Source organism: Diceros bicornis, chromosome 34, assembly GCF_020826845.1.
Source record: "Diceros bicornis minor isolate mBicDic1 chromosome 34, mDicBic1.mat.cur, whole genome shotgun sequence".
NCBI lineage: Eukaryota > Metazoa > Chordata > Mammalia > Perissodactyla > Rhinocerotidae > Diceros > Diceros bicornis.
The window spans coordinates 20,966,404-20,979,639 of NC_080773.1; the positions used below are offsets into that span (position 1 = coordinate 20,966,404).

The 13,236-nt window shown below is 48.0% G+C and overlaps 2 protein-coding genes across 2 annotated transcripts in view; one reads left to right on the plus strand and one right to left on the minus strand.

Annotated features, from left to right (window-relative positions):
- The window catches only part of LOC131397039 (MHC class I-like protein MILL2), a 313,559-nt gene that overhangs the window by 210,586 nt on the left and 89,737 nt on the right, over positions 1-13,236 (plus strand). The gene's annotated exons all lie outside the window — the stretch shown is intronic.
- LOC131397034 (MHC class I-like protein MILL1) overlaps positions 6,621-13,236 on the minus strand; it is a 41,404-nt gene continuing 34,788 nt past the window's right edge. The window contains exons 2-4 of the mRNA XM_058529654.1: positions 10,235-10,507; positions 8,838-9,116; positions 6,621-8,711 (exon numbers count right to left, since the gene is read on the minus strand). Of these exons, the coding sequence (XP_058385637.1) occupies positions 8,608-8,711; positions 8,838-9,116; positions 10,235-10,507 (656 nt within the window). The 3' untranslated portion in view covers positions 6,621-8,607. The remainder of the gene's footprint in view (positions 8,712-8,837; positions 9,117-10,234; positions 10,508-13,236) is intronic.

Consider the following 13,236-nt stretch of genomic DNA (forward strand, 5'->3'; position numbering starts at 1 on the left):
CCCACGCTGGACAGACCAACTGCTTCATGAGAACACACAGCACTTCTCTGTGTCTCCACTCACCTCACAGGAAACTCTACTACTGTCCCCCCTCACGTCACCACACCCTGCTGACAAAACCTTAACCCTGCTGCCTGCTTCACTGACCTGCAGCTGGGACACCCCAGGATGGTGTCAGACCATCATCTCATCCTAGACTAGACTTCCCCAAGTGGATGCTCTATGGCTTTACGTCCAAGCTTGATGTCCAAGACTCTTTGTGTTCAGTTACTCTTTATGTCCAAGGCTCCTGCTGTAACTGACAAGGGCTCATTCTGCTCACCACATCCCTCAAGCCAATCAATTGCAAACAAATTGGTTGTCAAGAAAAGGATTTATTGGATTAGCCAGCAAAATTGGAAGATGGTGGACTCACATCCCAAAGACCAACTTCAACAAGCACAGAATCCTGAGGCAGTTGCATAGGGATTAGTGGGATATGAAGGAGGCGCTCAAGAATGTTAACCATCTGGCATCAGTGCCTGGAAAGGCCACCCCAGGTCTGTCAGTTGTCATTGATGAAGGATGCCAGCATAATGTTCTTCTCTGAGGAGGTCGCCATGTTCCTAAGAAACTCAAAAGAACAAAGTCATCATCCATCACTATTCAGAGGTAGAGGTGTCATCTAGGATTATTTCCCAGAGAGTAGCTTTATCTCCTACGCTACATGCAAGGTAAAATACACAGCCTTGGTGAGTTAGTCAGAGGTTATTCTAAGTTACAACATGGCTTCCCTCATGTCAACATTGCTTCAGGCCAGTATCACTACCTCTGGAGGGAGGATGGGACCTTCCAGGCTGGATGTGCCGTGACTACTCAACACACCCTCTGGAATATTAAGCCCTGCTGTATGATGAATGAGCTTAAATGGTTGAGTAATTTGCTCTCACTTTGGCTTCATAAGAGCAGACAGAATGAAAATGAACATCTACAGTGACAGCCTCTATAGCTTTGGGGTCATACAGGATGTGGGTGTGTTATGGAAACAGAGAGGGTTTATGACCGCAGCCAGAACCCCCATCAAGAATGGACACCAAATAACAGCAATTTCTGAGGCACTGTTAATATCCCTGTAAGTGAGCATAAGTGAGGCCACCTTGTTACCATCAAACTGCCCCAGCCCCTCCTGTGTGTGACTGCTCACTGCTCTGCAAGTACCGCAAAAAATTCACATGCTCTCCTGATTTATGGCCTCCGCTTACCTATGTACTCCCCAATAGCTTGATAAATTAAAAACTTTGTTCTATGAGTTTCTCTCCAGGAACAGGCAGACCACTGGTGGGAAACACCCCTACAAGGTATCCATTACAGCTGACAAAAGAATGGAACAATGTGATCCTGGAGCCCATCACACCTGAAGACCAACATCCCTGGACCCCCTCCTTCCTGCCTATTTTCCTATATAACTGCCTCAAAATTCTGTAATCTTTGAAGATGGGCCTTTCAGACATTAGTCACCTGTCTTCCAATTTGCCAGCTAACCTAATTAAACTTCATTTCACCATCCCAAACTCGTTGTTATTAATTGGCTCAGATCACGGCGAGCAGAGCAAGCCCATTGCTCCATGTCAAATGCTGGCACCCCAGGTAGGATGAGCCTCTGCCCGTGCCTAGTGGACTTGGAGGAAGGTGTTTTGGGATTTTTTTCCCCTGCAGCTACCAGGCGGCCTTTTCTTTTCAATTTTCCTGCCTGGGTAATTCCCTTTGTGGCTTCCTCACTTGCTGACTGCCTCTAAAGCTTCAGTGATCGAGAAATCAAGGACTGGATCGTACGCTGACGATCTTGTGTCTGCAGCTAGGTGAGGCGTCCGGAATGCGCCTCCCAGGTACTGTATTCCTTTTTTCTGTGTCTGGGGGTCTTGGGCAGGCCAAGGTCCATCTGGTTTAGGAGCCATTGTTTAGAGATAAGGGAAAGTACAGACTGCCTAGTATATTATCTGGAATAGTGGTCTCTGGTTTTTCTGTGGTGCACATGCCTGTATGGTCTGTTCTCCTGTTGAGGGTGTGTGTTGCTCCACTAGTCTGTGTGCCAGTTTCTCTCTGTGTCAGAATCCCTCAGCACACTTCCAGTGCGTCTTACGTCATCTGTGGGGACGTGAAGTTTGAGACCTTTACTGTCGAGTGTCAAGCCAGAATTACACACCTCAATGTGGGCTCTGCTGTTTGTGTGTTAACACTTGGGTGGAAACCATGAGAGCGTGGCCCCACCATCTTTTCGCCCTCTTTGTCTGTCTTGTCTGGCACCTTCTTTGCTGTCACTGTGGGGAAGTTAGGTTTGGGTTTAAAGTAAGCTGGACTCGGACTTCCTGCAAAATAGAGACTTTCTGCCAGGCACCTGACCTCCCACACTGGTGTTGGGAAATTAGACCTTACCTCTTGCCTCTTTGGCTTGTTTACCTCTGGTATGAGAACTGTATGCTTGGGCAATGTGGGATTTGGATGAGTCCCATAGTTATCTGGACACCCGGAGTCAATCTTTGCACCCTTTTCCTGGTCCATTAATTGTCAGCACAAACTCTATCGCCATGGGCACCACTCCGTCCATTCCAAAAAAAGGGCCCACTAGGGTACATGCTGGCTAATTGGGCTGATTTCAGTTATGAGCCAATGACAAAGAAAAGGATGATCTTTTACTGTAATGTAGCCTGGCCCCAATATACACTGGGCTCAGGAGAAAAATGGCCCCCAATTGGGTCACTCAATTACGATACCATCTTGCAGCTAAAATGATTGTGCAAGGTGAAAAGAAAGAAAGACAAAATCCCCTATGTTTAAGCCTTTATGCTGCTATGTCTAGATCAGGGAAGAGGGCACAATGGACTGAGGAGTCCCCCGCTCCTCCTCCTCCTCCCCTTTGCCAGGCCCACGGCTTGTCCAGGGGAAAACGCCTGAAAGATTGCCAGCTCTAAGAGATGGACTCTCCTTCTCCAACCGGCAAGGGACACAATTCAGTCAGGCGGCCCTTCCCGGAGCAGGGAAATTTCCACTGCGAAAATAGCCCATAGGTATAAATGGACAAAGGCAACTTGCTGGCTTCATTTGGATGCACTCTCCTTTCTCTACCTAGGGTCTTTTTAATTGGAAAAGTTTTATATGCCTGAATGCCCTGTTCTCCTCTTGGGACCAAACCTTCTGTGTAAACTCAATGCTCAAGTGACTTTTGCTCCAGGCCAGCTAGAGGTTCAGGTGCCGCCAGAACAATCATCCTTTTGGTTCCAGATGGCCCCGCCAGGTGTTCAAACACCTCCTCCTGGCCTGCTGCCACTGGAAATCTTCAAGGACGTAAGACAGGACCTATGGGCAAAAGGGAAGCCTGAGAAAACAAAGAATGTCCAGCCAATACATATAGCCTGAAACAATATCTGCTAAAACAGGAGGCTTAAAAGGGCATTCAGCCAGTGCTGCAGAAATTCCTGGTGGCAAAATTAATCAGACCTGCTCATTCACCATATAATACTCCTATTCTCCCGCTCAGAAAAAAAAAAAAAAAAACCAACCAATTCAGCGAAATATCCATTTGTTCAGGACCTTAGTGTCATGAATAAGTTCAGAACCTGCACCCTGTGGTGCCCAGCCCTTACTCCTTGCTAACCAACATTCCAGCTGAATACGGCTGGCTTTCAGTATGGACATAAAGAATGCATTCTTCTGCATACGGCTCAAAGAAGAATCACAAGTATTTGCTTTTGAATGGCGCGACCCAGACACTCAGGCGACTCAAAAATATTGCTGGACAGTGCTCCCCCAGGGCTTCAAAAACTCCCGTACACTATCTGGGGAGGCCCTAGCTAAAGACTTGAGCCACTTACAGTCACAACAAGAATTGCTGTTACAGGACATGGATGACTTGCTGATAGTGAGCCCCACTTACGAGCAGTGTCTGGCCAACACAAGAAAGACCTTATCATTTGGCTGAATGTGGGTACAAGGTCTCACAAAAGAAAGCACAGATATGCAAACAAAATCTAGATTCTTAGGGTTTACGTTATCAGAAGGCCAGAGGGAACTGCTGCCAGACCAATAAAGGGCTAGAGCACGCCTGACCCTCCCACCACCCTGCAACAGCGACGAGGATTCTTGGGCATGGCTGGTGTCTGAAAACCCCTCTATGAGGTTCTAAAGAGGCTGGACTGGGAGCCACCAGAATGGACAAAGGAGTGTCAGGTAGACTTCGATACCATCAAGGCAAAGTTCATTTCAGCCCCAGCTTTGGGACTTCCCAACTTGGACAAGCCCTTCAGCCTCTATGTACATGAAAGGCAGGGAATAAACTTGGGGGCTTTAATTCAAAAGCTGGGCAGGACCTCCCGGCAAATCTCTTATTTTTCCAAACAATTAGATCAGACTGTCAAAGACTAGGTCCCTGCCTCAGGGCAGTGGCTGCTCCCTGTGACATCCAGCAGGAAGCTGAAAATTTCACCCTGGGCCAACTCACCATGGTATATGTGCCACATCAAGTACTCACATTATTGGAGTAAAAAGGGGGATACTGGCTCACTTCGGGAGGGATGGGGAAATACCAGGCCATCCTTTTGGAAAATCCAAATGTACAGATGCAAGTATCGTCCTCCCTAAACCCAGACACCTTACTCCCTGATGAGACATCAGAAGCCTTAGAACATGACTGCTTACAAGTTATGGAGACAGTGTCTTCTGGCCGACCTGATTTGTTGGACTGTCTGTTGGAAGAACTGGACTTGGAACTCTTCACAGACGACAACAGCTTCATGGGTTAAGGTAAGAGATGTGTGGGATACGTGCTCATAACTTTACAAAAGACTTTAGAGGGTAAAGTCCTACCCCCAGGAACATTGGCTCAAAAGGCAGAAATCATCGCCCTCACTTGAGCTCTACATCTAGCTCAAGGGAGAAAAGTAAATGTATACACAGATTCCTGGTGTGCCTTTGCTGTAGTTCATGCTCATGGGACAATCAGGAAGGAAAGGGGACTCTTAACAGCAGAAAAAAAGGAAATCAGACATGGCCCTAAAAGTCTTAAAACTGCTTTTAATGAGCTATTAATGAGCTATTAATTAATGAGCTATTAATGAGCCTGCCCAGGGAGCTACCATGCATTGCCCTGCCCCCCAGAGGGAGAACCTGTTGAATCCAGAAAGACATCATAGGGCCCCACCTCCAAAACACTATAAAACAGGTGACTAAAAATTGCATAACCTGTGCAAAGAGCAACCCCAAGACCACTTCCATTTCCCCACATCTGGGCACTCCGCATAAATCAAATTGGCCTGCTAAAGACTGGCAAATAGACTTTACCCAGATGCCCTGGACAACTGGGAATTTCAAGTTTTTCTTAGTGTTTGTGGACACCTCCACCAGGTGGGTAGAAGCCTTTCCCACTAGGACTTAGACATCATCAGAAGTCACTCTCATGTTGCTAAAAAAATCACCCCTAGGTTTCTTCTGCCTAATACCTGACAGAATGATAATGGACCAGCTTTTGTCTCCCAAATAACCCAACAAGTGTCCAGAAGCTTAGACATCTGATGAATACTACACTCAGCTTGGAAACCTCAATCAACTGAAAAAAATGGAAAAAACAATCACACCTTCAAAGAAAATAACCGTTAGCAAAATCAATAAGGAAACACAACTAACTTGGGATGAAGTACTGGCCCTTGCTTGACGTGCTAAGAGTTATAGTAGCTCCCTGAAGTGGACTTAAGTTTAGCCCTTTTAAAATGCTCTATGGGAGAGTCCTTCAGGCATCTTCCCCTGGGATTCTATCTCTGGACGCTTTAAGGAACGTTATGATACTAATTATGTTAAATCATTAAGCTCTGTAGTAACTTCTGTCCATGAGTTTGCTCCTCATAGGTCTGCATATCCACCTGATGTCCCTCCACACGCCTTGTGACCTGGTGATCATGCTTTACTGAAAACTTGGAAAGACCAGGGACCCGAAAACCAGTTGTCATCCAAGTGGATGGGCCCCTTTAAGTGGTGAGAAGAAGATTTGGGTGAATTCTTCTCTTCTCTTGAGATTCCCCAAAATATCCTGAGGTTCTTTGCACCTGCCAGGGAAGTGACCCTCTTTATTCACCTGGTAAGGTTGCAGGGAACCCTGTAAACAAGGTACCAGGCCAATATTTCCAAGTGGCTTCATTTCATAAAATCAATCTTTCTCCCTTAGCCATTTGGTCATATCTGAGTCTATGCATGTTTCTCTCAAATGTGACATTCCAGTCTAAGCTTTGGTAATATCACCAATGTTTCCAACTGTATCCTGTTATAAGAACAACAGATTCTTGTTGAACAAAGATAAAATCTGACTCCCGACAAATGCAAAACCAAAAGCAGACTCAAGTATAATGCGTTTCTCCACTCCAAGCAAGCATTTCGCTGAGGGTGCCTGACACCAGCGGGAAGGAGGGAGCAGCAGGGGAAGGCCCCTGGGCAAAGAAGCCCGCACAGCTGCTGGGGACCACTGATCACTCGAACCCTCACCAGGGTCATTCAGGCACGGGCACAAGAATCTGGGCTGGCTCACCAAAACTGATACCAAACCTCTTAATCTTAATTTGTGTGCCTGATGTGCAGTAAGCCAATCACTGAGACATTAGTGTTTGGAGATGGAGAAAGCTTTATTCAAATTGGCCAAAATGAGAAAGTGGGAGGATAGGTTCCCTCAAATCTGCCTTAACAAGAGAAGAAAGCAGCAGGGGGTTTTATGGAGCTAAGGGGCTTGGCAGGAGATCCAGAGAAACAAAGGGGTCACTCCCGATGAATCCCTGAGCAATCTGACTTCTGGACATCAAGGGCAGCTCGGGGGCTGGTTATCTGGTGGTGGTAACTTCCTTGACAGCATTCTCCTTCTTCTGTAAAACAGCTCATAAATCCTTGTGACCCTTGAGTCACCCCTCAGATTAAACAGGAAAACAGCAAATTGACAAGATTCACTTCTTTTCATAACAAGGTGGAAAGCTAATCATATTGAATATTTACAGTAACCCGCAGGTTACTCGGCTTCATATCAATTCCCTCTCCATCTTTTTTGTTTGTGTGTTTCCTGACAGTTTATTTGATGAAGGAACAAGGTGGTATGTCCTGTAGTTTTCCACAAAGACTGTGCCTTTGCCGAAGACCAGTCCACCATGTGGTTGAACTTAGAATGGAGTCTCTGTTTCCAGTAAACTGCCTCCTGTTTCCAGTAATCAACGCAGCGCCATCAGGTGTAGTGCTCTGTGCTTCCACCAGGAAGCGCACAAGATCCTGCTGTCTCCCCAGTGGCCACGTTGGGGGCCCTTGATGGTTACTGCTGAGATCCATTCATTCACTAGACTCACAAAGTGGTAATAATGTAATTCTGCCTTTGCTTTTCTATCTTTATTATTCATACTACTTCTATAAAAAAAAAAAAACAAAACAGGGCCAGCCCCATGGCTTAGCGGTTAAGTGCACGCACTCCGCTGCTGGTGGCCCGGGTTGGGATCCCGGGCGCGCACCAACGCACCGCTTCTCCGGCCACGCTGGGGCGGCATCCCACATACAGCAACTAGAAGGATGTGCAGCTATGACATACACCTATCTACTGGGGCTTTGGGGGAAAAATAAATAAATAAATAAAAATTTGAAAAAAGAAAAAGAAAAAACACCTCTCTTTCTCAACTAAGTGAATAACCTGAGGTCCAGCTCTTATGTGAATTTGAAAGGCAGGATAAAGGGTTGATTGAGTCTTTACCTTCTGTTTTTCTTTTAAGCCAGTTTTCATATTACACACCTGGTCCCCTCATTCTGTAAGCAAGAAGACGGCTTGTCAGTGGTGTCTGGAGGCATAGCGGTTAAGTTCGCGCACCCCGCTTTGGAGGCTTGGAGTGCGCCGGTTTGGATCCCGGGCACACACCAATGCACTGCTTGTCAAGCCGTGCTGTGGCAGGCATCCCACATAAAGTGCAGGAAGATGGGCACAGATGTTAGCCCAGGGCCAATCTTCCTCAGCAAAAAGAGGAGGATTGGCACAAATGTTGGCTCACAGCTAATCTTCCTCAGCAAAAAAAAAAAAAAGAAGAAGACAGCTTGTCTGTTCTTCTGCTGTTCCTGGAGGAAGGAAATGTTAAACAACAAAATCCAACTGAGTAAATTTTAAGATCTTACTGGCTTCACTCAGTGATTCATGAACTGGGCAGTACCCTGTCTAGCAGACAGAAAAGAGCTCTGAAGAGTTCTCCAAGGCAAGAGATTTTTAGGCAGAAGGGAGCAGGAACAGGGAAGTTATGTTAGATCAAAAGGCAGCTTGGTTATTGCAAGGTCACCTTCCTTTGGGGGATGGCTGGGGTCTATCAGGCAGATGACCTGACTAGTGCTGAGCAGATTCCTGGTTGATGGGTTTAAGATTCCATTTCTGGGAGAGCTGAAACTGTCACTGAGTGAAATCTTGCTTTGGTGATGACGTGGGACTTAGCATAAGGGACTCTGTTTGTGGCCTGTTGCCTTGTTATTAACAGAAGAGAGCGGTCTCCACTCACGACCCAGAGAAGAATCAGATCTGTCCTCCTCTCTGTCCTGTGTGCTTCTCCCCTGGGCTCACACATCCTCTGTGTGCTTCCTTGTCTAGGCTTCGACCATCACCAAATACAGCACAGCAGCGACAGTGGACACAGCGAGAGGAGCCGCAGCAGGAGCAGCCACACAGGAAGCGCTCTGACCTTGAGTTCCTGGAGGTGACCATGAAATGGGGTTCGATTATTCGATTATACCCAGTGGGCCCTTTTTCATACGAGGATCCCACACCAACTCTGCCTCCAGCTCCCTGGACCCCGAGGGCTCCCCTGCTTCCTCACCAGAGACGGCAGAGACCGTGGTGTTCAGCCCGCAGTGTCCCACGTGGCAGGTGAACCTCTGCTCCTCTCCAGGGAGGATCCGAGTGTCCACCCAGGTCTGGTAGGTCCCGTCCCCACTGGGCAGGTTGGTCCCAGGCCCAAAGGTGCCCTGGTGCATGGGCTCCCCATCCCGAAGCCAGGTCAGGATGGCACCCCGGGGATAGAAGCTAAAAGCCCAGCACCTCAGGATGACCTTGCCCAGCAGGTTCTTACTGCGGGTCACAGTCACTGATGGGGGATCTGGGGGGAGACAGAGCAGAGTTCAGTGAGGCCAAGGACGCTCCCTCCTTCCACTGCAGGGAAACCAAGAGCAGGAACCAGCCAGCCCTTAGAAGTGACCCGTGCACATTCGCCCCCAGCCACCCCTCCAGAGTGGCTACGTCCCCAGTGGAGAGAGGACTGTGGGAGGTCCCTACGCTGCTCCAACAGCCCCAGGACCCTCCGAGGGTGTCCGGCCCTCGCCCACCTGGAGAGCCTGAGAGAAGACGAACTCCCTGCTCTCAGAGGCCATCGGATCCACCTGACGATGCTCAGCACATGGTTCTGAAGAATTTGTAGGCACTGATGGGACAGAGGGACTGCTCTGGTCCACAGGGAGTGAGCATCCGTCCTCAGTGATGTACCTCCTTCCTCCCCAACAGAATCAGCTCCACGTGCTCCAGGGGGCGATGGAGGGACTGTCCACAAGGATGGCCAGCTGGCCCCGCTGCCCGATTCTTTTGTCCTGGGCCTTACATTCCTCTGGGGACCTCTGGCTGATTATAGGGGTTTTCATTGCCCACTCTACCCACCCCCACACCGCACACCAGTATCCACTCTTTCGTTTTATTTTCTGTCACAAGACTTAGACAAGGAGGAAACTTTAAACTGGACTTTTCTAAAAGAAGAAGCAGAACAAAAGTGGCATGAACCTGGTAATGACTCTGGATGATTTGCAGTTGAATATGTGACCCTTGCTCCAGAGCTGGAATATTCTGTTCTATCTTGGCTCCCAGCCAAGTTGGCCCCATCTTAGGGCCAAGGAGTTCAAACCAAGATGTGCCCCCCACTCAAAGTCAACATCACAGAGAATGAGGGTCTTGGAGAGAAAAGGTTTCCCTCTCCTGACTGCCTGGGGCCTGAGGTTTTGAGATCCAGGCCCACATCCTGGGACTTCTCCCGCTGATGGACCAGCAATGGGTCCAGAGAGGATCACTCACCCACCCACATGGGTGTGCCTCTCCGACAATTCAGTCAGAACTCATCACTTAACCTAAGGCCAGGGCAGGACAGCCACTCAGAGGACAGCAGGGAAGTTCTCTTCCTTGTAGGAACCAGGGGCAGACCCAGTGGGTGGACCTTCCCGTCCAGGTCAGTACCTGTATTCTCCAGGAGGCCCCTCCAGGAGGCCAGGTATCTCCAGAGTTGGGCAGGACAAGTCACACGCAGGAAAGTCTTAACCAGATCAGCCCTGGGGCCTTGGGTCTCCCAGAGCTTCTTGATGTGCTGGGCTGAGGGCAGGGCCAAAGTCCAAGTGAGGGTCGGTGAGTCGAAGGTGAGGAAGTCCTGCCCTTTGTAGCCCAAACGCCAGAAGCCTCTGGTGCTGTTTCCCTGGAGCTCACAGCCCAATGTGGCCTGGAGGGAGTGAAGGCCTGGCCCGCCCCAGGCAGTGACCTGTCACCTCACTGTCCCAGAACCTCTACATCCAACAGGACTCCCGCCCAGAGGGGTATGTCGTCTCCTCCACCCAAATGTGAGGAACCTGGTGCAGTCTCAGGGGGGCCTCACGTCTCTGTGCAATTCCAGCCTTGCTGTGCCCTCCCCTCCCCCAGCTGCAGGATAAACAGGGCAGGGACCAGACTCGGACCCACGTGCCCCTGACCCTACCCCCACTCACCCGGGCCCTGGCCCTGCTGGCCCATGGTCTCTGTCAGCAACTGTGTGAGCTGCCGCTCCTTCTTCTTCAGGTCCTCAGTCTCTCTCTCCCAGGTCTCAGCTCCCAGGTCCATCTTGATCCCTAGACTCCGGGGCTCTGCTCTCAGGCTCTCGCCATCATAGCACAAGAAGAGCTCATCATCAAAGTATCCCAGGGCCAGGAACTGGGGCTTCTCAGGCCTGTCCAGGGGCAGCATCATGAGGTCATAGCGGAGAGTGTGGGTTCCTGAGGGAGGAGGACACGTGGGTGATTCGCCCTGCCAAGGTAAAGGTTTCTAACAGCTGCCTCTGTCTTGAGTTATTTAAATCAGGCTATTCTGTCCTGACGCATCCCAGAAGGGAGTGCAAGGAACCAAGCAGAGCATTTTGTGATGGACAGAACGAGAGGAAGAGAGGATCAGGCAAAAACATTAGGGTGGGAAGAGATAAGAGAGGCGTTAAGACGTGGAAGAGAAAGCAGGAGTATATTTGGGCAGAGAGAGAAGCAGACACGACTGAGATCACAACTGCACAGGGCGGGAGACTGGGGCCCTCTAAAAGGCAGAACGGAAATCTCCCACGTTCTTTCGGGACTGAGAAGAGAGGAACTGCCAGGCTCTCGGCTGAAACCTGTGAAGGTCACAGTGCCGATTACGGAATCCTACTAGAACCCTGACCCTGTGCTGACCCAGGTCAATCCTGATTGAACTGAGGTGATAAGGCCCTTGTATTGACTGCTGAACCAAGGAAAAGAATAAACCCTTTCTGGGTGGCAAATAACATCAACTAAAGCCAGGGCGGGCGTATGGTAGGTAGCGGCCAGGATTCAACGTGAATTTGTTGATGTCCATAGAGGCAGGAATAGAAGACTGGTAATCAGGAAATGGAGCAGATCCCAGAGAACTGGAGCCAACATGAAACGATTTCGATGTTGGTATTAGCAGAAAAAAATTGTAATAGTAATGTTCAAGAAAATAGAAAAAAATGGGCAATGGTGGCGCAAGCGGTTAAGTGCGCGTGCTCCGCTGCGGCGGCCTGGGGTTCGCCGGTTCCGACCCCCGCCGTGCACCGAGGCACCACTTGGCAACCATGCTGTGGCAGCGTCCCATATAAAGTGGAGGAAGATAGGCACGGATGTTAGCCCAGGGCCAGTCTTCCTCAGCAAAAAAAGAGGAGGATTGGCAGATGTTAGCACAGGGCTGATCTGCCTCACAGAAAAAAGAAAGAAAAAGAAAGAAAGAAATGGGCAAAATATTTGAAAGGAACGAGGATTTCACCAGAGAACTGAAATGTATAAAAATAAAATGAGAATTCTAGAAATGAAATACTCAATATCTGAAGGTTTGAACTCCCTGGATGGGATCTGCAGCAGATGAGACAGAGAAAAACCGCATTAGTGAGCTGGAGGATGGGAAAATGGAATATACAAAAACAGAAGCTTAGAGAAATATGAATGGAGAAAAAGGAAAGCTAAGCATAAGTGACATGGGCCACCCTCTCGTCTATACACTGGAGTTTAGGTAGAGAAGAGAGAAAATGCAACACTGGCATTATTCGAAGAATTAATAGCCAAGAATAGTCCAGAACAGATGAAAAACATCAACACCAGGTTCAGGAAGCTCTCAGCTTTAAGCAGGACAAACAGAAACAAAGTCCCCTGAGAACATCATGGCCAAAATATTGAACAGCCAAGACAGAGAGAAACATTGCAAATAAAAACACCCAGAGAAAATAAGACATATTACTTTTAGGGAGCATTTTATAAGACCATCAGAGCTGACTTCTCAACAGAAATGATGGAAAGCAGAACACAATGAAATGACATCTTCCAAGTGATGAAATAAAATCATCGCCCCCTTACAAATCTATAGCCAGGAAAAATAGCATACTGGGAGGAAGTCAAAATAAAGATGGTTTAAGAAAAAAAAATGTTCACAGTCACTGCTATCAGGTCTGCACTAAATGAAAAGCCAACGGGAGCTCTTCAGGCAGAGGAGATGTTATCCCAGAATGAAAGAAGCAAACGCAGGCGGGAAGCCCAAAGACCAACTGTGTGAGTAGATCCGAGGAATACTGAAGGAACAGAACCATCATTTTCATGTTCTGTGGAATTTAAAGTACACGTACAACTAAAGTTTATGACAACAATAATGTGAGAGTTTGGGGGGCTGGGAAATGGAGTTTAAAGGTCTAGCAATATCTGGGAATTGTTAAAAGTCATAATTAGTATTTGACCACAATACTAATACAGATTATAATCTCTAAAATGACCGCTGTGAGAAGAGTAAGAGATGTACAATTAACAAATTAATAGAAAAAAGAAACGGAGTATTGAAAATGCTAGATATCCAAAAGAAGGAAGGAAAAGGAGAAAAAAAGGAACAAATAGATTGGCTAAATAGAAGATATAGAGCGAGATGGTAGATATATACCTAAATATAACAGTAATTACATTAATGTGAGTGGA